General features: G+C 34.2%; 3 protein-coding genes across 8 annotated transcripts; 2 read left to right on the top strand and 1 right to left on the bottom strand.

The window, feature by feature from the left end:
- Positions 1-2289: 2289 nt before the first annotated feature.
- Positions 2290-7828, bottom strand: LOC135846331 (uncharacterized). 5 transcript variants are annotated; one of them, XR_010558952.1, is made up of 12 exons: positions 7492-7828; positions 7180-7379; positions 6649-7108; positions 6373-6570; positions 6200-6289; positions 5913-6092; positions 5512-5729; positions 5350-5427; positions 5195-5266; positions 4922-5100; positions 4138-4260; positions 2290-2618 (listed from the first exon to the last, which is right to left on the bottom strand). XR_010558952.1 is itself a non-coding variant. In XM_065365362.1 (11 exons), the coding sequence occupies exons 3-10, from the start codon at positions 6708-6710 to the stop codon at positions 4829-4831; spliced, it is 1170 nt and encodes a 389-aa protein (XP_065221434.1). In that variant the 5' UTR covers positions 6711-7108; positions 7180-7379; positions 7492-7828; the 3' UTR covers positions 2290-4260; positions 4822-4828. The 5 variants fall into 5 exon arrangements, 3 of the variants coding, with proteins under 3 accessions (XP_065221434.1, XP_065221435.1, XP_065221433.1); XR_010558951.1 differs by having other exon boundaries at positions 2290-2590; positions 2666-5100; XM_065365362.1 differs by having other exon boundaries at positions 2290-4260; positions 4822-5100.
- Positions 7829-7935: 107 nt separating this feature from the next.
- On the top strand, positions 7936-11332 carry LOC135846330 (zonadhesin-like). 2 transcript variants are annotated; one of them, XM_065365359.1, is made up of 6 exons: positions 7936-8112; positions 8238-8498; positions 8611-9015; positions 9138-9251; positions 9369-9714; positions 9792-11332. In XM_065365359.1, the coding sequence occupies exons 2-6, from the start codon at positions 8288-8290 to the stop codon at positions 11071-11073; spliced, it is 2358 nt and encodes a 785-aa protein (XP_065221431.1). In that variant the 5' UTR covers positions 7936-8112; positions 8238-8287; the 3' UTR covers positions 11074-11332. The 2 variants fall into 2 exon arrangements, with proteins under 2 accessions (XP_065221431.1, XP_065221432.1); XM_065365360.1 differs by having other exon boundaries at positions 7937-8112; positions 9810-11332.
- A 2057-nt stretch (positions 11333-13389) lies between these two features.
- On the top strand, positions 13390-21734 carry LOC135846937 (uncharacterized). The gene is made up of 5 exons (XM_065366300.1): positions 13390-13541; positions 13660-13743; positions 13869-14129; positions 16849-18589; positions 20882-21734. The coding sequence occupies exons 3-5, from the start codon at positions 13919-13921 to the stop codon at positions 20916-20918; spliced, it is 1989 nt and encodes a 662-aa protein (XP_065222372.1). The 5' UTR covers positions 13390-13541; positions 13660-13743; positions 13869-13918; the 3' UTR covers positions 20919-21734.
- The last annotated feature ends 1514 nt before the right edge of the window (positions 21735-23248 follow it).

Genomic DNA, 23248 nt, shown 5'->3' with positions numbered 1-23248 from the left:
TAGATCTACTCAAGTACTCATGTCGTGAAATACCAGTAAAACTCAAATTTCAGGTACTGAAGTTCGTTTTTGAATTCTTGACGAATTTTTTAAAATTTGAAAAGAAAAACTGTTTCGAGGAAGATTTTCAAACATTTTCACGAAGTATAAAATTTCTTGAGCAAAGTGAACCAAAGAGAATAATGCCTTCAATTCAATTCTCGTCTACTGCGTTTAGGCAATTTTGAAGCCTCCTATGATTTTTCAATTTTCTCCAGAAATTTCAAATCGATTTGAAATGGCTAAAAATGAAATTAGGCACTCAAGTGGTGCTTATTTGGTACTTGCACGGCCGTTTTAGGTGATCACTGCAAAATTCTAGCAGTATGAGTTCGATATTTTGTTCCTTTCTTCTTCGAAGATGAATTTTTGTTCTAGATAGGTAGAGGTACCTACCTACTAATGTATTCTTACGCTCAAAAATACTCAAACAGTTTCTGTTCGATCGAATTGCTACTAAAATGAAAACTCAAAACTCAGTTAAAAACAACTCAACTGACATGAATTTCCACAAAATTATTACAGTGGAACCGCGATAAGTGCAAACTCAAGGGACCAGAAAAATCAGTGCACTTAAGGTGAATAAATTATGCGACAAGTACCTATTTTTTTTTTTTACTCAATTTTGATGATTTTTCATTTGATTTTACCTTACCTACATCCATTTTATGCCAACTTTACCGATTTTTCAATTTTAAACGATTTTTTTTGGACATTCTACTATTTTAGTGTAAATGTTGGAGGATTTTTTGGATATTTTCTACATTTTTTACAGTATTTTTCAAATGTTCACTTTGATTTCAATGATTTTCACTAAAAATTTGCCAAATTTATTGCACTTATCGAGGTACTGTTGCAGTTATGGAGGTGAATTTACATGGTAAATCGACTGTAGGGACCGGGGATTAATTTTTGTTGCACTTAACGTGAATTTTCACTTATTGAGGTTGCACTTATCGCGGTTTCACTGTATTTACCTCTAAAAAAAATCCCAAGAGTCTACTTCAATGTGAGTAGAAATTTCAGAAATTGGGTATCCTCTTCAAAGTTTTTGAGATACGTCAAAAATTTAAAGAAATTTTTTCCAAGTTTATGAAAGTCAGAGAGAAGATTCTAAGATCAAATTAAAACTAACAAACTTTTTTCCAAGAGTCTGATGACATCAAAATGTCAGAAATTGTTCCTTTCATTGAGTCTTTAAAAGTCTGACTTGATGTCAAGAGTTTATTGAAATTTTTTCAAAGTTTCGAAAAGTAAAACAAAATATCTGCTTTTCAGAATTAATTGACAGGATTTTTTCAACGTTTTTAAAAGTCCTGCGTAATTTTATGAATCACTTATTGATCGTAATTCTTCCTAGGTTCTTAAAAGTCAGAAAAAATACGGTAAAATCATAATTTCACATTTTACTTTAAATATCGGTTGGTTTAAATTCAAATTTTTTCAAGTTTTTGAAAGCTTGAATTATCTGAAAATTACCCAACAATCAAGAAAACAAATAAATCGAATGTTTTAAAATAATTTGCTCAATTTTTTGATTTTTTAAACGTTTCAACAATTTCAAACTTTTTTTTTGTTGCTTTGAATTTTTTTTCGTTAATAAAATGTAAGCATTTTGAATTTTGCATTGAATTTTATGCAAAGCCTATTTTTTTCTGATGTTTGGTTTGCTGTTTGCTTCTACATTATTTCACCCCAATTTTGACATCTGAAGTGTTTACTGTTTATTTAACAATTTGTTTGAAATGTTTTATGCAACTTGAACATTTTTTATACTTACTGAATATTCAACTTTTTCTTGTAATTATTTCAAAAAAAGGTGGTTAAAATTTTGATTTCTAAAATCAGTGCTTAACAACCCCCCCCCCCTTCTAATCAGTATCAGAAATCAATAATTCAAAAAACCACTCGTTTTATGTACGCATACCTTTTTTGAAAATTTGTTTTTTTTTTCATCGTATTTTTTTCTGAAATTTACAAATTGGTTGAAAAATGTTTCTTGAATGTGGACTTCTGGGATTTCGCTGCAATCACTAAAAACGACCGAGAAGGTGCCCAATAAGCTCCTAAGTGAAATTTCTGGATTCTAGAGAAATTTTGAAAAATTATTGGGGAGTGGGGAGGCTCTCAGATGGCTTAAAACGTTTTAAAACGGGTGGTTGTAGACGTGTGGGAGTTGAGTAATTATTTAAACGTAGGTACGTTGGTTTTAATTAAATTTTTATCAAGTTCTGATGCTGAACATAAACATACAGTCTTTGATTGTTTTTATTAATTATGTACCAGTTAAGATGTATTGTTATTAAGAATTCATTTTTTTAAATTAAAGTACACTAAAAAGTAAGTTCAAACATTACATTTCAAAAAATCAAAAATACGAAAATTTCACATTCTTATTTTTCGAAAATTAAAATAAATTATTTTTTGATGTTTTGAGTTCTGGTTTCAGTTTTTCTGGGTTCTTGCTTCGGTTTTTTTTCAACGTTTCAGGTTCGATGGTTCCAGCTTCAGTTTTCCAAAAGCTCACAAAAACTCGGAACAGAGGAATAAACTTGAGACGGAATTAACAAAAAAATGGCCTGTAAATTTTATTACTTTTTTGAAAAAAACAACAACAAAATCTCACTTCTCAGTACGTTTCTTCGCAATACTAAAAATGGACGGGCATGATTTTAGAGCTGAAATTACCGCGAATTCGGTTCCCCCAAAACCAAATTTTCAGCTGCTTAAGTTCATTTCTCGATTTTTGGCGAACGGTTGAAAATTCAAAATTGACTGTTTTTGGCGATTTATGCATTTTTTTAAAAAGTGCGTACTTTATGAATAAAAATGGTCAAAATAAATCCCAAAACTAATATCAATTACCCAAATCCAAATTTCACCATTTCCAGCCATTCTGGAACCTCTAGCGCGATTTTCAATTTCTCCAGAATTTTGAATTCGCTCCAGAAGGCGTGAATATGCAGTTGGGTACTAAAAATGGAGTTGTGTATTATACTCGACCTGTTTAATGAGTCTATCCACATTTGAGCCGACTTTGGAAGTGACACCTCAAGAGTGTTTTTTTGACAAGCTTTTTTCAAAATTAGAAAATCCAAAAAATCAAAAGTTTCCCGTTTGCGTGGAAATTTTTGAAATTCACGCGAATCGCTGTATTTTGTCCATAAATAACTCCCCAAAATCCCAATTTCACCATTTCCAGCCATTCCGGAGCCTCCAGCGCGATTTTCAATTTCTCCAGAAATTTGAATTTGCTGCAGAAGGCGTGAATATAAAGTTGGGCAGCTAAAAATCGAGTTGTGTATCATACTCGACCTGTTCAACAAGTTTATATATATTTGAGCTGATTTTGGGAGTAAACTTGATTTTTGGATTTTTTATTTTTGAAAAAAGCTGGTCAAAAAACCACTCTTGAGATGTCACTCTCAAAATCAACTCAAATGAGGATAAACTCGAGAAACAGGTCGAGTGTAATACACAACTCGATTTTTAGCTGCCCAACTTCATATTCACACCTTCTGGAACAAATTCAAAATTCTTGAGAAATTGAAAAATTGCGCTGGAGGCTCCAGAACACCTGGAAATTGCGAAATTTGGAGTTGGGGGTTAGTTTTAGACAAAATACAGCGATTCTCGCGAATTCCGAAAACTTCCACGCAAAAGTGAAACTTTTTGATTTTTTTGATTTTTCAATTTTGAAAAAAGCTGGTCAAAAAACCACTTTTGAGGTGTCACTCTCAAAATTGGCTCAAATGTGGATACACTCGTTAAACAGGTCGAGTGTGATACACAACTCGATTTTTAGCTGCCCAACTGCATATTCACGCCTTCTGGAGCAAATTTAAAATTCTGGAGAAATTAAAAATCGCGCTGGAGGCTCCAGAATGGCTGGAAATGGTGAAATTTGGATTTGGGTAATTAATATTAGTTTTGGGACTTATTTTGACCATTTTTACTGATCAAGTACGTACTTTTAAAAAAAAAGCATAAATCGCCAAAAACAGTCAATTTTAAATTTTCAAAAATTCGCCAAAAATTCGAAAAATGAACTTGGGCAGTTGAAAATTTGGTTTTGGGGGTTTTAGACTATGCTCTTACCAAAAATCGCGGTCCCGTTCAAGTCGGAGTGTGACACCTCAAGAGGTTCCCTTGTCAGTACTCTTCTTCGCGATTCCAAAAATTAGCATGCTTTTAGAGCAGAAATTATCGCAAATTCGGGTTCTAAATGAAAAAATACATTTCAAAAAACGCGATTCGTAGCATAATTTAGAAAAGATATTATTCCAAAAGCTCATAAAAAACTCACTGAAATAATAAGGCTTTTGACGTATTGCGGGTTGCATATCGGTTTTCCAGAACTTTATCGGTTTGGTGGGCATTCTTATCAGTGAGTATCACAATTTCATATTTTGAGCAATTTTCACAAGATGTTTTTGAAATTTATAGCTTTTATTTAGTTTTTCCTTCAATTTTAAACACTGTTAAATCCTGTGATGGAAAAAGATCCCCTCTTTGTCGAGGTTCAAAGACGTTTTATCAACTTCTTTAAAACTCGACGAAGAGAGGATATTTTTCTATTACAGGGTTTAACAGTGTTTAAAATTGAAGAAAAAACTAAATAAAAGCTATACATTTCAAAAACACCTTGTGAAAATTGCTCAAAATATGAAATTTTGATACTTACTGATAAGAATGCCCACCAAACCGATAATGTTCAGGCAAACCGATATGCAACCCGCAATACGTCAAAAGCCTTATTAAGATGTGCCACAACTAACATACCAAAGTCTCAAACTAACCCAACCCTTAAACAATTCGCAGCACTTTCTGATATGCGATTGGTACTTTTCAAACGAAGAATTAAACCGCGGTAGTTCTTTACTTTTCTTCGAGCAAAATTCAAATTTTTTTGTAGCGTTTCGATAACTTTGGACTGCGATTTGATTTTTGCTTTAGTCATGTTCAAATATTTCTTCGCACGTCTGAGATCAGATAAATGTGGTGATTGAATATCCCCCACATATCGAGGTTCAGCGAAAATTCTATGACAACGTCCATTATCTGTAAAAGAATTAATTGAAAAAGTGGCAGATGTAAAATATGACACAGATAATTCACAATCATTCAATGTACAACAGATAATGTAGCATTTTACCACGATTAGTTGTACGAGAAGTTGATAAAGTTACGTGGTCTTCGCTTTGGTTTTTTTGAACACAACTATCATCTATAAAAACAAGAAAACATCATCTTTCAATTTGAAAACGCTCAGCTCAGGCACATTGCGTAAATACCACCATATTATTCTACCTGCATGAATATTTGAATGTGACTGCTGAGAACCGCCTAAAACAAAGAGGTTTGAAACATCAACTTGGCAAGCCACATCTGAAATAAAATTAAAAAAAAAATTAGTATTCTTGGATGAGTCGTAAAATTGTAATGTTCGAAATAGAGTTATGGAGCATATACCTCGAGTCTTTGTGAAGACAGAAGATTCGAACGTTTCAACTTCGTTGATTAAATCCGAGGCATCAGTTTGGCAATCGAAATCTGTCGTCGGAGTAGTTTCGGAGATGTTCATCTCAACGTCACATAAATTTATAGTAGCGTTTAAGGTGTCATCACCTTCCTTTGTATGATTTTCATTGTGTACTTCTGGACGAGTGGTAACAGGTGGCGGATTTACACTGCAAAAAATGAACATTGTTAATAATTTAATATGTATATTTGTGCATTGTCCCATTGTGCATATGAAGATTCACATACTACAAATCATCTCTCAAACGTAGGCATCTGTGCAGTAAACGTATCCGGTTTTAATTCCCCTCAATTTTTGAAAATTAACTTGGTATGTTGAAATTACTGCTTACTTGAAAGGTACAGCTTTCTTTCGCAATGTTTTTTTCCTGAATGGTAGATTTTTCCCAATGAAATCACAATCGGAGAAATGAATGCTACATATACGATGGTTATCGGTGAGCAAACGATGACAATTTTCAATTCCTAGATTCTGTAACCACTGATTTTTAAGTTCTGAATTTCTGGGAAAGCTAAAAGGAACATATTGTGTAAGATCAGTCCGTAATCATCAACTGGACTCGTCGTGGCGAAATGAGAAATAAAATGGACACTCATCACACCAAATTTATCAACGTACAGGTGAAAGGAACGGTTTTCTGAGTTATCCAGGAGTCCACATACAAAACAATTTTTTTTGAAATGTTTTCCGGATTTCGAATTTGTCATTCTGAAAATGTACACGTTGAAAGAATTATTAGTGAAATTTCCAGTTTTGAAAATTAAATATAACAAGGATATAAAAATACAAACGGAGTAATTATTATCGATGGAACAGCTCCTTTATACAATCTTTGTTTTAGAATTTGTACATCACTACTCCTAGTGAAATCCTCATTCCTGAAATGACCACTGCATATCCTGGCATCTTCTGGCAGAGCCCAGGAATTGGAAAGATCAATCCCACATCCCAACAGCCATAATATTCTTTTATCGTTATCCTTTGGAATTCTGTAATACAATCCTTTAGTTACAAAACAAAGTTCATTCGTGCAATGTATAATAATTCATGGTCAATTTGGTCATCACCTGAATAACGAGTCCTTTGAGTTTCCACAGGCACAACATCTTCGGTCTCGGTCCCGAACCATTTTTTTTTTCAGATCACGTAATTTTTAAAAATCCTTCTATTTGGATTTATTATCACGTACATCGAAATTAATTTAATCCATTTATAACATTATTCTTTGAAAAATAATGTTAATATTATAAAAATACCGGGTACAGCTTAGTTCCTTCGTTGTTCGATGATAAGAGAAAAGGACCCATCTGCCACATTCTAAGTACCGGGTGTCCAAGAAACGAGCGTCTCAGGAGCAAATTTGAAGCGAGTTTTTCTTTTTTGTTTTTGGACTTGTTTTATTTTTTATGATGGTGTACGTATTCCGATATTTCTACATTTTTCTTTTCATAATTATAAATTACTTCCATGTCCAAAGTGTGTTGCACAGAACTTAGCTTCAACTCCGCCAACATTTTCAGTCACAACCTGTTACATTTTCAATCAATCAAAACTTGCATACAAAAGTAGATTTTGGTGAAAAGTATTTTTATTCTTACTAATGACGATGTACACGTTGAATTTATTCGATTTGACCCTTGACTTTTGCAACGTCTTTTTCCAGTTGATCTGCTTTTGAAGTAGCCGCTACGATGGCAATGATAATGCTTACGATTCCCATCTTTCAAACGAGCAGTTGCCCTTACCGTGTATCTACAGAGATTGTCCTTTTCAAGTTCATTTTTCCAGGTTATGAAAGCTAAATATTAAATAATAAATCAGTATTAATAGTGTGTGATGAATGACGAAAACATCTATGTAATGTAATGAAACATTAATACATATTCAACTATATACATAACTATACATACCATCATAATTAGGAAAATGAAGATTTTGTTCTTCCAATTCCACACCATGGCATTCTTTAACATGGTTCTTGAGTAATTTGTGTGCAGAAAGTATTTGTCCACAACCATCTTCAGGACAACGAATTACATTTTTATTATCGTCTTCGTTATCCTTACTAACATTCGAACACGATTTCTCATGCCTTTCCAAGCTCCATTTACGTCCAAAAACTTTGGTACATTTCGAGCACATAACAGATGACGATGCCGACGAATCCATACTATTAATAATATAATTATAATTAAATCATAAATAAAAACATAAGAAACGATTAAACGAAGAAACTCAGGGAGAAAAAAACTCAAATTATTCCCACTTTGGTTTATCAAAACGTATCAAATTTTTGGACACCCGGTATATTCCATAAACAACATTTTGCTTTTTCTTATCAATCTGCTGCAAAACTGAACACTTTTTACTTTTTTTTCGAATTTTTTCAAAATTTCAACAGATTAGAAACGTATTTTAATTATGTTGAAGTTGAAACTAGGAAATTAGCAATAACTAGAAGTAAAATTGTCTATTTTATTCAGTCAATGCGAATCATATTGCGTTAAAATGGAACGTTGATCGATCTCAGGGTACGTAGATAATCATGATACTCTCGAAATTACAATACAAATAATCAGTATTTAGGACACCCAAGGTCCAAGCTTCGGTAAATACTTGATTTCAATAATTCCATAAACTCTGTCTTTTTGTTTAGTTGCCATCGTTTAGAATTTGATCCTCGAAGAAGAAAGATATCACCGTACAATGGATAAGGTTCCCAACTCTGATGAGAGTTCAAACTTAGTGCTGCAAAATTGTCGAAGCTTGGAGCGATTTTTAGATACAATACGTGAACCGAGCCCTGCAGAAGACGAAATCCTGGAAATATTGAAGAAAAATGTTCAGCTCTTCGTTGCATTCATTGAGCTGGAGACTCAGTCGCTAATTAATGATATACCTTCGAACCAGCAACAGAGTAAGTAAAGAGAGAACGTTCGTGATATCTAATTCAAGATGACTGCTCCTTGAAAAATTACGTAATATATAAGTCCATACATATAATAATTACGATAATTTGACTTTTTTAGATCACAAGAATGTAGAAGAATCACAAAATAAGAACAAAGTTCAATTTTCGTTTAGTGATTCGAACCTCCTCCGTGATGAAAAGAGCACAGAGAATCAAGCACTCGTTAATTTACCAGCTCCACCCTGGTCAAATTCAAAGAAATCTATTTTTCCATCTTCGTCAAAGTCACAGCCTCAGGAAGCCAATGCTAACAAACCGAAGACACGGATAGAAACTATGTTAGGGCTGGATATATTCTCACTTCCTTTTTCTAAGACTAAACGTAAGAACGAACCTTCCTGTAAAAAGAATGACGCTGTGACTGAGCCTAAGACTAAAACTAAAAACGAACCTTCCTGTGAAGAGAATGATGCTGTGGCTGTGCACACATCTCCCCTCCTAAAGAGTTTGAACCAGCTACAGAGTAAGTGAAGAGAGAACGTTCATGATATCTCTTATAAGAATAAGATGACAGCTCCTTGAAAAATCACGACTGTAATATTCGAGTCCATACATATAATAATTATGATAATTTGACTTTTGTAGATCACAACAATGTAGAAGAATCACAAAATAAAAACAAAGTTGCATTTTCGTTTAGTGAATCGAACCTCCTCCGTGATGAGAAGACCACAACAAAGAATTTGAACCAGCAACAGAGTAAGTGTGAAGAGAAAACGTTCATGATATCTCTAATAAGATGACAGCTACTTGAAAAATCACGTAATATTTATTAAGTCCATACGTATAATAATTATGATAATTTGACTTTTATAGATCACAAAAATATTGTAGAAGAATCGCAAAATAACAACGAAGTTCCATATTCGTTAACTGAGTCAAACCTCACCAGTGATGAGAAAACCACAGATGATAGTGAGAAACCATCGAAATGCAATTCTGATTTGAAAGTCGCCAGTAAACCTGCTGATACGATTGATCGCACACTAATTAAAGCACCACCTCCTCCATGGCTAGTCTCATCCTCAAATTCAGAGAAATCTTCATCATGTTCGCAGCCTCAGGCAATTGAGGTAGTAGTCAATGTTATGGAACGGAAGAAACAGAAACCTCTTCCTGCGTCAGATCTGCCATCATTACTCTCATTACAATTTACTAATAGGTACTAATATTTCTATTGAAAAAACAGTCCTATAACAACAATAATATTGTGGATAAGCGCACATTCATTAATCGTAGTGTTTCTTCCCTTCATAGTGCTGAAAAGACCACGGAGGATGGCGTAAAACCGTGGCTAATTTCAGTCGTGCCAAGTTCCAGCTCTAATTTAGAGGAATCTACTTTGTCATCTTCATCGTGTTCGCAGCCTAAGGAAGCCAATGCCAAGAAACCGACACTTCCTGCGTCTGATAAGGAAGCCAATGCCAAGAAATCGGCACTTCCTGAGTCAGATGAGAAAGCCAATGACAAGAAACCGACACTTCCTGCTTCAGATCAGAAAGCCAATGCCAAGGAACCGACACTTCCTGCGTCAAATAAGAAAGCCAAGGCCAGGAAACGGAAACGTCCTGCGTCAAATCAGAAAGCCAATGCCCAGATAGAGATACCGAGTATTCCTGCGTTAATGCAGAACACCAGTCCCGAGATACCGAGTATTCCTGCATTACTTCAGAACACCAGTCCCGAGATACCGAGTATTCCTGCGTTACTTCAGAACACCGGTCCCGAGATACCGAGTATTCCTGCGTTGCTTCGGAAAGCCAAAGCCCAGGCACAGTTACTTCCTGCGTCAATTCAGATTCAGAAAGCCAAGATACCGAAACTTCCTGTGTTAATGCAGACACCCACTGCCAAGAAACTGAAACTTACTCCGACAAATCAGATACCATTCTTCCCATTCCAAATTTCTGGGGTTCATCCTACTAAAGGAACACAGAATTATATTTTAGCTAGGCATAAATTCGGTAATGGTACTGATTCTAAAGTGGTATTTGTTCGTGCTACATTACTACTCGGCGATGGTTACGTTTATGGTGTTGGTACATATGTTTCGAGCTCATTGTCATTAGACCCCTTATTGTATAACAGTTCTTTATCGATTCCACAGCTTTCAGCGGCAATCAGAAGGTTTAAACAACTGCCAGAAAGCGTTTGTATATCTATCGGTAATATCGAAGCTGTGCATGGGTTCAGTATTTTTGCAATTCGTCGTCAGTATCTCAGTCTGTTACAGACTTTGAGCAGTTTGGGAGTACGCAGACTGCATGTATTGCCACTGGTGCCTGTTCCTAAAGGTTCGTCAATTAACCACCTGGCAGTGGCCGAGATGATAGCGTCAGATTGGTCGGATCCTTTCGGTGGTCTGTATATTTTCGAACGCGGTATTATTCCTCCGGGCATTTGCGCATCTGACTTGTGCCAGCCAATACCCAAGAAAACTAAGAAAAAAGCTTCGGGACCTTTAATTACGGTATGGAATACACTCGCGGATGCGATTCAAATACGGTTATGTAGCTATTAATTATTGTTCTTGTGTACCTATTCGAAGAAACTCTAGAATTGAGTGTGTGTAATTTAAAAAATTGTTTACCTACGATATCAATTTATACTTACTGTAAAGCTGCAAGATAATATTGTTTAAAGATGTTAGGTATTTATATGAATTACCTATTCGTCGTAGTAATTTGAAGTATTTTTATTATAGCTGATTCTTGTTTTTGAACTGTTGTTTACTTTTGTTGCGTATTTCTTTTTTGATATAATTTTTTTTGTGGTGTTTATTTTTTATTTTCGTTGCTGTTTGAATTTTTGCAGTTAAAGAACTAAAACCAATACGAAAAATAGAATAAGAATAATTCTAGTCCGGCATATGACAATAGGAAATTTTAAAGCGAGCTTGCCAAAAAAAAGTTAGTCCTGTTAACAAAAAAGTGCCCATTTTGATTGACTAGTCCGCCGAAATCGCAGATTTTTCATTCCAATATAAGACTAGCACGATATTGTTTAAACTAGACGAAGCTAAATTATCAGCAGCCAAAATTTCAAGTGCTGAAGTGTATTTTTCGAGTTTTGTTGAATTTTTGAAAATCAAATTTATGCCAAAAATGAGAAAAAAAATCAAAATTTTATCAAATTAACGATGAGAGCTGAAATTTGGGATATACCCTATTTTCGACCAACCAAATTGATTGGAAACGGTTTCAAACCGTTTTGAGCACTGCTGGAGCCTCCAGTAGATTTTTGAAACTTGAAATTTCTACAAAATTTCATGGAATGAAGTTGGAAATCTGAAATTTACGCTTCACTCTAACTTAAACACGCTATTAAGTCGACTGCTGGTGAGTTAAAGTTATTATTTTGAGCCTCCGGTGACTTTTTGAAAATTCTGGGAGCCTTTAGTAGACTTTTTCAACTTGAAATTTCCACAACATTTTATTTTTCAATAAAAAAATTGAGTTGGAAGACCGAAATTCACTCAACACAGTACGTGCTAAACTTGATATTGATTTGGACAAAAGAAAAAAACGCAGAATAGACGTAATGGTACTATACGAATTGAAACGTATTTAATTTTGAGAAGTTGTTGAACTATTTCGAAACTTTTTGACGAAAAATCGAGACATTTTGACAATTTTTCGACAGCAAAGTAGGTAAAGATTTTGGCAATTTCTGACCAAAAATGGAATTCTTGTAAAAATAAAACGAGACTGACAGTTTCAACAAAAGGAATGGGTTTCTGACAATTTCTCGCAAAAAGCAAGACATTTGGGCTATTTTTTTAAAGAGTAAAAATTCAAAATTTTTGGAAAAAACAATTATTTTTAGAAATTTTAAAATTTGTTTAAAAGCGAGTATTTCTTACAATTTTTGGCAAACTGCAGGATATTGACAATTTTAGCAAAAAGCAAAATGGACTATTTTTGAGAGAAAATCGCGAATTTCTGGCAATTATTGGCCAAAAAAATGATTCATTCTCGCAATCTTCGTTGAAAAAAGGGAGACATTTTTAGGTCATTGGCATTTTTTTTAGGCGAAATTAAAGCGAGATTTTTAGGTTATTTTTAGGAAGGGGGACGAATACTTCTTGAATTTTTTGTTGTTGAAAAAGTGATAATTTTTGGCAAGGAACGAAGCTGTTTGGAAATTTGGCCAAAATGTGAGATTTTTAGCTACTTTTGGCCGAAAGGTAGACTTTTACTACGTATTTTGCATTAAGTAAGTCGGTGATATTATTAGCACTTTTTTGTCTCTCCACGATGTATTCAAAAATTGAATTCTAGTTGAATTTGAATTGGCAAAGAAAACTCTCCCTTAAGCCTTAAGGTGTCCTTAACATACAGAAAGCTTCTACTTCTAAGACTTCGAAAAAAAAGTCAAGAAAAACTCTAGAAAAAGAAGCGAACAGTCGAAAAATAATGTAAAAAAAAACTATAGGTATAAAAACTAACAAATTGTCGAATTTAAATTGGTAAAAAAAAATGTGTGATGATGGTAAAAAAAACAAATGAAATGAATTTTAAGAATTCGATGTTGAACTTGGAACTTTGAAGTTGAAGTTTAAATTTGAAAATCGAAAAAAATGATATAAATCTAAAAGTTAGGGAGTTTAATAGTTTCATACCGTGGCTACACTGATTCTCATAAACAATAATTTGAATGAATCTGAAGAATTCAATGATGAACTTGAACGTTTAAACATTGAAATTTATTTATATTTAAGTAAAAATTTGAAAATTTGAAAAAATTAAATTAAATTAAAAATTAAATTGAAAATAATACGCATTTCCAAAACTAAAAGTTTGAGAGTTTAATAGTTTCACACCCTGGCTACACTGATTCTTATAAACAACAATTTCTTATCAATTTGATATCAAACCGTGGCCAGAACCGAAAATGCTTTACTTTTTCTCAAATTTTTCAAAATTTTAAGAGATTGTATAGTGAATTTGAATAATGCTGCGTTGAAATAGGACGTTAATTGATTTCAGAGTAAGTAGATAATTATGATATTCACGAAATTACGATACAAATACCAGTAATTAGAACCAAGCTTCGGTAACTATCTACTGGATTTTGATTACTTCATGAACTCTACTTTTTTGTTTAGCTACCATCGTTTACAAAAATTATCCATTTTATTCAGTCAATGCGAATGATATTGCGTTAAAATGGGACGTTAATCGATCTGAGGGTAAGTAGATAATCATAATACTCTCGAAATTACAATACAAATAATCAATATTTAGGACCCCCGAGGTTCAAGTTTCAGTAAATACTTGATTTCGATAATTTCATAAATTCTGCCTTTCTGTTTAGTTGCCATCGTTTAGAATTTGAACCTCGAAGAAGAAAGATATCGCCGTAGAATGGATCAGTTTCCGAACTCTGACGAGAGTTCGAACGTAGCACTTCAAAATTGTCGAAGCTTGGAGCGACTGTTAGATACAATACGTAAACCGAGCCCTCCAGGAGACGAGATTTTAGAAATATTAAAGGAGAATGTCCAGCTCTTCGTTGCATTCATTGAGCTAGAGACTCAGCCGATAATTAATGATATACCATCGAACCATCAAAAGAGTAAGTAAAGAGAGAACGATCAAGAACATCTCCTCTGTAGATACTGGACTAGAGCACTATAACAGGGGGTATGCTGATCCGCCATTTTCTTGCCTTTTCAAGTAACCAAGTTACTAACGTTACTAATAGTAACTTTTGGTTACTTTTTAAAAATATTGGTCACTAAAAGTTACTTTTCTCATTTCCTTTTTTTTTTCAAAATTTTATCCAAAATTCTTCGGAAAAAAAACATTGCTTTTATTTTTGTAAATGGCACCATTGCTTTTTCAGCGTTACGAATTTTATTTTTTCAGTTTTGATGATTTTTGTTTTGAAATGTACATAGGGGTTTTCTAATTCCGACAGGTACGTATTATTATTTTTGAATTTCTCGATGATTTTCTGTGGATTTTCTCCTGTTTTGATTGATTTTTACATCTTGAATTTTGATGGTGATTTTTTTCTAAAATAATTTTTTCATGATTTTTTCATGAAAATTTTCCCTGAATTTTTGTTCTTAATTTCGGCGAAACTTTTTTTCTTGAATTTTCGACATTTTGTATGAAATTTTCTCCTAATTTGGCCCCAAATTTTCGTAATTTTTTATGCCTAAATTTTCGCGGAATTCCCCTGTTCACAGATTTTTTTCAAGTTTTTTTGGACTTTGAGACTTGATGGTTTTATTTAGAATTTATTTTGAGGATTTTTTGATTTTTTTTCAATTTTTATTCTTTTGAATTCTCATAGATTTTATTTTACAATTTTTCCATGATTTTACTCGAATTTTCGTGCTTTCTTTTGTGCCTAAATTTTGGTGACGTTTTCGCAATTTTATCGGTAAATTTCGTGAGTTTTTTTTTCAATTCTCGCGATGTTGTTTCTTAAATTTTAGTGTTTTTTACCTTGATTTTTTCGACGAAGTTTATCTACTTCTAGTTGAATTTTTATTCTGGACTAGATGTGATTTTTTTTCAACGTCAAAACTCTGTTTTTTGGTTCATTTTGAATTTTGCTCTTGAGTTTTGTTCTTAGGGATTTGTGATTTTGATTTATTAAAATAAGGATCACAAAGAGGTTTTGTTTTGGCCTTTTTTCCATTTTTTTGAGTCGTGTGAATTTTTGACAGTTTTAATGGACGAATTTTTTTCTTTTTGAAGCAAGGTACATTTTTTTTGTATTCGAATTTTTAAAATAATTTTCACAAATTGTTTTTTTTTTCAAATTTGAATTGCAATCTCTCCCCTCCCCCGTCGCCCTTTCCTGTTGATTTTGATTTTTTGAAATGATTTTAAATAAAAGATTAAATTTCGTTCCTCCCTGTTTCGGATAACTTCCCCCTCTTATTTCAATTTTTCAATTTTTTCAGTAGTTTAATACATTTTACATTTTTCGATCGTGTTTCCGGGATCTAATATTTTTTTCATGCTTTCGGTTTGCATTTTGATCTACGAGTAGTTTAATTTCAAAATGTTAATACTTATCTTTTTTGAGCTTTTGCTAGTTTGTTTTTTTTTCCAAAAATGGTTTTTAATCTGATTTAAATTATTGTACTCAAAAAAAACCATGGCCCTACTCACAAAATGGCGGGAATTTCGATTAACAGGTCAGCCGAAATCGCAGATTTTGCGTTCCAACGTAGTACTTGCATGAAATTTTTTAAATCGTACAAAGGTAGATCGATAGAACAGACAAACATTCATGACCTGTCGAAATTTCAAGTGCTAAAGTGCATTTTTCGATTTTTGGTGAATTTAAAAAAATCAAATTTTAGGCCAAAAATGATGGGAAAAAATCAAAATCTGACCAAATTAACCTAAGATAGCTGAAATTTAAGCTATACGCTAATTTATACCTGTCAAATCGATTGGAAACTGTTTCAGTCCGTTTAGAGTAGTTCTGGAGCCTCCTCCAGCAGATTTTTTTAAACTTGAAAATTCCCACAAAATTTTATCTGATGGAGTTGGAAAGCTGAAATTCATTCTGCAAATTAATTTCAATACGCTACGAACTCGACTGCAGGTCTATTTCAAGTCGTTTTGGAGTCTCCAGCGATTTTTTGAAAATTACTGGAGCCTCTAGTAGATTTCTGAAACTTGAAACGGAGATGGAAAGCCGAAATTTACTCTGCACTCCAATTTTAACTCTCTCTGAAGACAACTTCAAGCGTGTTCAAGTCATTTTGGAGCCTCCAGCGACTTTTTGAAAATTCCTGGAGCCTCCAGTAGATTTTTAAAACTTGAAATTTCCTCAAAGTTTTGTCATATGCAGTTGAAAATGAAAGTTTGTTGAAATTTCAAGTCTTAAAAATCTACTGGAGGCTCCAGGAATTTTCAAAAAGTCGCTGGAGGCTCCAAAATGACTTGAACTCACCTGAAGTTGTCTTCAGAGAGTGCTAAAATTGGAGTGCAGAGTAAATTTCGCATTTCCATTTCCGTTTAATGAAAATGATAAAAATTTAGCATCAATGGATAGGCAATTTCATCATCTTTAATTTGAGACTACGCAAAAGTTCACCCAAACCCGCGAACAATCGAAAAAATTCTGTGTTTTTTTCACGAAAAATTGTACGAATTGTTATGTTTGAATTCTGATAACATCTGTTACATTTTTTAGGAACCAAAATGGCGTATGCGAATACTTCCCCTTATAGCGCTCTAAGATGACCAAACGTCTCTTTAAAAAGTCCCGCAATAATGTCCATACATATTATTTAATAATTACGATAATTTGACTTTTGTAGAGCGTCGTCGTCGTCGTCCTGGTTCCAAGAATCAAAATCAGAATGAAAATCCATATCCGTCAAGTGAACCAAATTCTTCGCCTTACAGAAAATCGGATTCACTCCCTAGTCATGGAAACACCACAGAGGATGATGAAAAACCTATTCACGCTCTCAGGAATTCACTACGTCCTCCATGGCTATCTTCAGTCGTGCAAAGTTCTAGCTCAAATTCGAAGGAATCTATTTCTTCTTCTTCTTCATATTCGCAAATTCCAGTAGTCAACGCTATTGCTCCGGTAGTCAATGCTGCTCGTGTAGTCAATACTACTGCTCCAGTATTCAATGCTGCTGCTCCTGTAGTCAATACTATTGCTCCGCGATTCAATGCTGCTCCTGTAGTCAATACTACTGCTCCGCGATTCAATGCTGCTCTGCAATTCAATGCTGCTCCGCAATTCAATGCTGCTCCGCAATTCAATGCTGCTCCTCAATTCAATGCTGCTCCGCAATACAATGCTGCTCCACAATTCAATGCTGCTCCGCGATTCAATGCTACTCCGCGATTCAATGCTGCTCCTGGTGTCAATACTATTGCTCCACGATTCAATGCTGCTCCTGTAGTCAATACTATTGCTCCGCGATTCAATGCTGCTCGTGTAGTCAATACTATTCCTCCATTATTCAATGCTGCTCCTGTAAACAATACTATTCCTCCGCGATTCAATGCTGCTCCTGTAAACAATACTATTCCTCCGCGATTCAATGCTGCTCCTGTAGTCAATACTATTCCTCCATTATTCAATACTATTGCTATCAACCCGAACGAACATCAATTCAATCTACTTCCCAGGTTTGTCCAAGCACCAGGCGGACAAGATATCACTGATATCAGTTGTGGAGCTGTTCCTCCGCCAAAACGTCAAAAAGTACCTCCGCCAAAGAAACCAAAAATACCTCCGCCTAAACAAAAAAAGGGAACGGGGGCAGAGAAAGGAAATTACCATCGCAGATACCGTAAGCGTTTCGGCACCGACTCGGCAGAATTGCGCCCATTCTACCCGCTAAACAGCTACCCACATTTCTACACGGCGGCAGGGTTTGAAGTAACGGAAGATAACTACTTCGCGGTATTCTTCGCCTACAACATTTGGATGATTGGTGACGGCCATGTGGCCGGCATGGCAAAAAATCTAGGAACAGGAAAGCCGTACGAACCGGTGATAAACACTGAAATTTACCGTCGGGATTTATTATTGATCACGTTGGTCAACTATTTGCGCAACAGCTTTAAAGAATTACCGAAGCGTATAATGATGTCGATAGGAAATTTCGATGTAATAGTGGGAACCACGCACACCGAATTCCATCGGAATATGCAACGGCTGGTTTCATTATTAAAAAAATTTGGCGTAACCGAGCTGATTATTGTACCGTTAATTCCCCATCCGAGCGCTCAATCATCATCTTTTCAAAATATTCAGCGAGTACTCTCTTACGAGTGGGGCAAGTCGTTAGGTGGTACAGTGACTAGAATCGACGATATGTTCACCGATTTATGCCAAACAACAGCTGAATTCGACAACTTCGGTCCGTATTATCCGTCAGAGGCTTACAAAGACACCTTAATGAAGATTAAAACACGTTTCATACCCGATATACTACCCAACCAACCAGCCAACAAACCAGCCAAAGAACCAGAACCAGAACCAGATGACGAATGTGCCGAACTACAAATATCAACAATGGATACAGTGTACAGGTATAACTTTGCGTTTTAATTACAATTATTAAAGAAATTAGTCCGGCATATGACAATAGGAGTAATTGCACCCCCCCCCCGCCGATCCTCCGGGACAACTTTTTTCTTAAAGGGTACATCTTAAGAAACATTTTGAAACAAACTTGCCAAAAAAAAGTTGGCCTTACTTACAAAATGGCAGCCATTTTTCAAACTTTACAAAGGTAGATCGAAAGATCATGCAAAAATTTATCACCTGTCAAAATTTCAAATGCTAAAGTGCGTTTTTCGATTTTTGGTGAATTTTTGAAAATCGAATTTAGGCCAAAAATGTGGGAAAAAATCAAAATTTTACCAAATTGACTAAGAAAGCTGAAATTTGGGATATACCCTATTTTCGACATGCCAAATCGATTGGAAACGGTTTCAACCCGTTTTGAGCAGTTCTGGAGCCTCCAGCAGATTTTTGAAACTCGAAATTCCCACAAAATTCCATCAAATTAGAGTTGTAAAGCTAAAATTTATTCTAAAAACTAATTTCAATACGCTACGAAGTACTGCAGGTGAATTTCCAGTCGTTTTGGAGCCTCCAGCGACTTTTTGAAAATTCCTGAAACCTCCAGCAGATTTTTGAAACTTTAAATTTTCACAAAATTTCATCAAATGGAGATGGAAAGCTGAAATTTACTCTACACTCCCATTTTAACACCCTCTGAAAACGACTTCTGGTGAATTTCAAGTCATTTTAGAGCCTCCAACGACTTTTTTGAAAATTACTGGAGCCTCCAGTAGATTTTTCAAACTTGAGATTTCTCCAAAATTTCATCAAACTAAGATGGAAAGTCGAAATTCATTCTGCAAACTAATTTCAATGCGCTACGAAGTTGACTGCTGGTGAATTTCAAGTCGTTTTGGAGCGTCCAGCAACTTTTTGAAAGGTTGTATGATGTTTTTTGGAAAATTGAAATTTCCTAAAAGTAGCTGGAAGCTTCAAAACCATTTGAAACCACCATGTAGTCTGCGAAGTAAATTTCAGCTTGCCAACTCCATTTGATAAATTAATGTTGGAGAAATTTCAAGGTTCAAAAATCTACTGGAGGCTCCAGTAATTTTCAAAAAAGTCGCTGGAGGCCCTAAAAAGACTTGAAACCACCTGAAGTCGTCTTCAGAGGGTGTTAAAATTAGAGTGTACAGTAAATTTCAGCTTTACATCTCCATTTGACGAAATTTTGTGAAAATTCAAAGTTACAAAAATCTGCTGGAGGCTCCAGTAATTTCCAAAAAAAAGTCGCTTGAGGCCCTAAAATTACTTGAACCTACCTGAAGTCGCCTTCAGAGGGTGTTAAAATTGGAGTGTAGAGTAAATTTCAGCTTTCCATCTCCATTTGATGAAATTTTGTGAAAATTTAAAAGTTTCAAAAATCTGCTGGAGGTTTTATGAATTTTCAAAAAGTCGCTGGAGGCTCCAAAACGACTTGAAATTCACCTGCAGTACTTCGTAGCGTATTGAAATTAGTTTTTAGAATAAATTTTAGATTTACAACTCCAATTTGATGGAATTTTGCGGGAATTTCGAGTTTCAAAAATCTGCTGGAGGCTCCAGAACTGCTCAAAACGGGTTGAAACCGTTTCCAATCGATTTGGCATGTCGAAAATAGGGAATATCTCAAATTTCAGCTTTCTTAGTCAATTTGGTAAAATTTTGATTTTTTCTCACATTTTTGGCCTAAATTCGATTTTCAAAAATTCACCAAAAATCGAAAAACGCACTTAAGCACTTAAAATTTTGGCAGGTGATAAATTTTTGCATGATCTTTCGATCTACCTTTGTAAAGTTTGAAAAAGTTCGTGCAAGTCCTATGTTAAAACGCAGAATCTGCGATTTTGGCTGACCTGTCAATCAAAATGGCCGCCATTTTGTAAGTAAGGCCGACTTTTTTTTGGCAAGTTTGTTTCAAAATGTTCCTTAAGATGTACCCTTTAAGAAAAAAGTTGTCCCGGAGGATCGGCGGGGGGTTGCAATTACTCCTATTGTCATATGCCGGACTAAATAGAACAATGAGACTCGGTTAATTTTCTTTTACTCAGGGATATTACTTTTTTACAATACACATTCATTACGATAGTTTACACAGGTATAATTTTATTTCTAAATTCTATCTCTCACAAACGGTTACATTTTCTCCTACTACATTACTCGACCAATAGAAAACAAGCATACATGAAAATAACAAGAAATGATACGTCAACGTCATTGTAACAAATGAAACAAACTTTGTGATATCATATGCTAATTAGATTGATTTATCCTAGGTTTCAAGGAGGAGCTGCCATTTCAGCAGCCCATTGAAAACCAACAACCCGCCGAGAATCCTGAACCGGTGTAGAATTTGTCGCTGATTGAAAACGCTCAACCAATCAAAGAAGATCATGGCAAAGTTATCCGAATACTCCAGCCAAGCCATCAGTTGCGTCACCCTCGTTGTAAAAAGCTGGATAACAGCAGAGCAGATGACCGAAATAATAAAACGAGAAGTAAAATACAGGCGATGCGAGAAACTGCGAAAAGAAGAGAAATTACAAAAGGCCGAAATTTAAAAACTTTGCAATCGTACAGAAAAATTTGTTTGACACTGAGCAGTCAATGAAGCAGTCGCACAAGGCGAAGAAGATGGCGGTTACTTGCGAGGAAGAATAAACGCCGAAGTAACAAAAGAAGATTCTGAACCTTCAAGCTCAAAATTCTTCAAAAACACCCAACTCGACTACTCCAACAATAACCTCCAAAGCGACTCAAGAATTGAAAAATCTCGAGCCAAACTTGGTCAACGTTTTGGACCCCTCTTCAAAGATGACTAAAACATGGTCCCAAAGTGTAAACGAAGGGGGAGAGGTAAGCGAAGCGGCGAAAAACTACTGAAAATGAAGTTGATCAATACGTAACAACCGAAGAAGAAGAAGAAGAAAAACAACAATAAATCATAAATTCTTCATTTCATTTTGCTGCAGAAATACCCCCTTCGTTTCGACCTGTTTTTTTGCTGTAAATACTATTGTTTATCAAATGACATTTGTTTGTATTTTCGTTTCGCATGTAATTTTTCGTTTCATTACCAGATGTAATTATTTAAAAAATTATATTTTTTATTTTTTTCAAAACTGAAAACTGCTTTAAACTTTTTTTTTTAGAATTAAATTTTGAAAAATATTAATTTTTTGCTTTAAGTAACTAACCGCAAATTTAATAAGTAAATTTGGCAATTTTGACCAAAAAAAAAAACTGAACCTCTCAGACAATTTTGGCAAAAAACAGAAGTTCTTTTGGACAATTTTTGCAAAATTTGTAATTTTTTGATTATTTTGTGCTCGGAGTGTGACTTTTTCACAATTCAAAAAAAAAAAAAAAAAATCGAAAAGACTTTCTGGCAATTTTGGTAAAATTATATTTTCTGATCATTTTGACAAAAAACCAGGACCCGTTTGCTGATTTTTGCAAAACCAACAGAAAACAGATTTTTTTGGCAATTCTGACGTAAAACAGGACTTTTATTGGTAAGTTTGAAATTTTAAACAACTAAGGCTACAATGAAATTGCTTTTTGGATGGTTTGGAAAGAAAACAGGAATATTACAACAGTCGAGGAGAAAAATTAGGACTAGTCCACAATTTTGGCAAAAAAAAAACACTTTTTCCCGAATATATTTTCATCTTTTTTTTTGGAGAAGGTAAAAGGGAGGATTTTGACAAGAATTCAAAACATCTTGTCTGAAATGGTGACTTTTTAAGAATTCTAGAAATTGTCACAAAGCTTTCTCTAATTTTTGTCAACATCGTCAAACAATAATGGGCCAAAATTCCTTTTTTTTTTTTTTTTTTTTTTTTGTAAAAATGATACTTTGAAAATTTTAACCAAAAAACAGGACTTTCGGGAAATTTTTGGGAAAATGGGACTTTTTTTGAGAATTTTGGCATTTTTGGCACATATTAGTATAGGACTTTTTGACCATTTGTCTTGAAATGAGACAGTCTGACTGTGACGTTCATTTTTTTTGTAATATTTTGAAAAAAAAAAACAGAACTTTTTTGGTAATTTTGGCCGAAGTGAGACTGTCTAACAATTTTGGCTGAAAATTGTGCTTTCTTATTAAAAAAAAAACTGACTTTTGGGCAGGTCTGAAAAAAAAGTAAAAATTTCAGAGAACGGTACAAAAATTGTGGTTGTCTGCCATATTCTGAAAATGTTGGCAAAAAAGTGCGTTTTGGAAATTTTTGTAAAAAAACAGCTTTGTGACCAATGACCATTTAAAAAAAAAAAAAAACAGAAGCATTTATTTTGACAATGCTGACAAAAATTGAGACTTTTTGGCTAAATAAAACTGTGTAATAATTTTGACAAAAAAGAACCATTTTGACAACTTTGAAAAAAACTGACTTCTTGGCAGTTCTGCAAAAAATTGAAAATTTTAAATAATGGGGCAAAAGTTGTGGCTGTCTGGTGTCTGCTATTTTCTGCCAATTTTGATAAAAAAAAGTGCATTTTAGATCTTTTAGCAAAAAAAAACAGTGATTTTTTGGCGATTCTTGCAACAAAAAACAGTACTTTGAAACCATTTTGAAAAAAAAAACAGAATTACGACTTTTTGAGTGAATCAAGTACTGTGTGATAATTTTGACAAAAAA

Source organism: Planococcus citri, chromosome 5, assembly GCF_950023065.1.
Source record: "Planococcus citri chromosome 5, ihPlaCitr1.1, whole genome shotgun sequence".
Lineage (NCBI taxonomy): Eukaryota > Metazoa > Arthropoda > Insecta > Hemiptera > Pseudococcidae > Planococcus > Planococcus citri.
The sequence above is the reverse complement of the archived record's forward strand: the minus strand, read 5'-3'. Positions and strand labels throughout refer to the sequence as shown.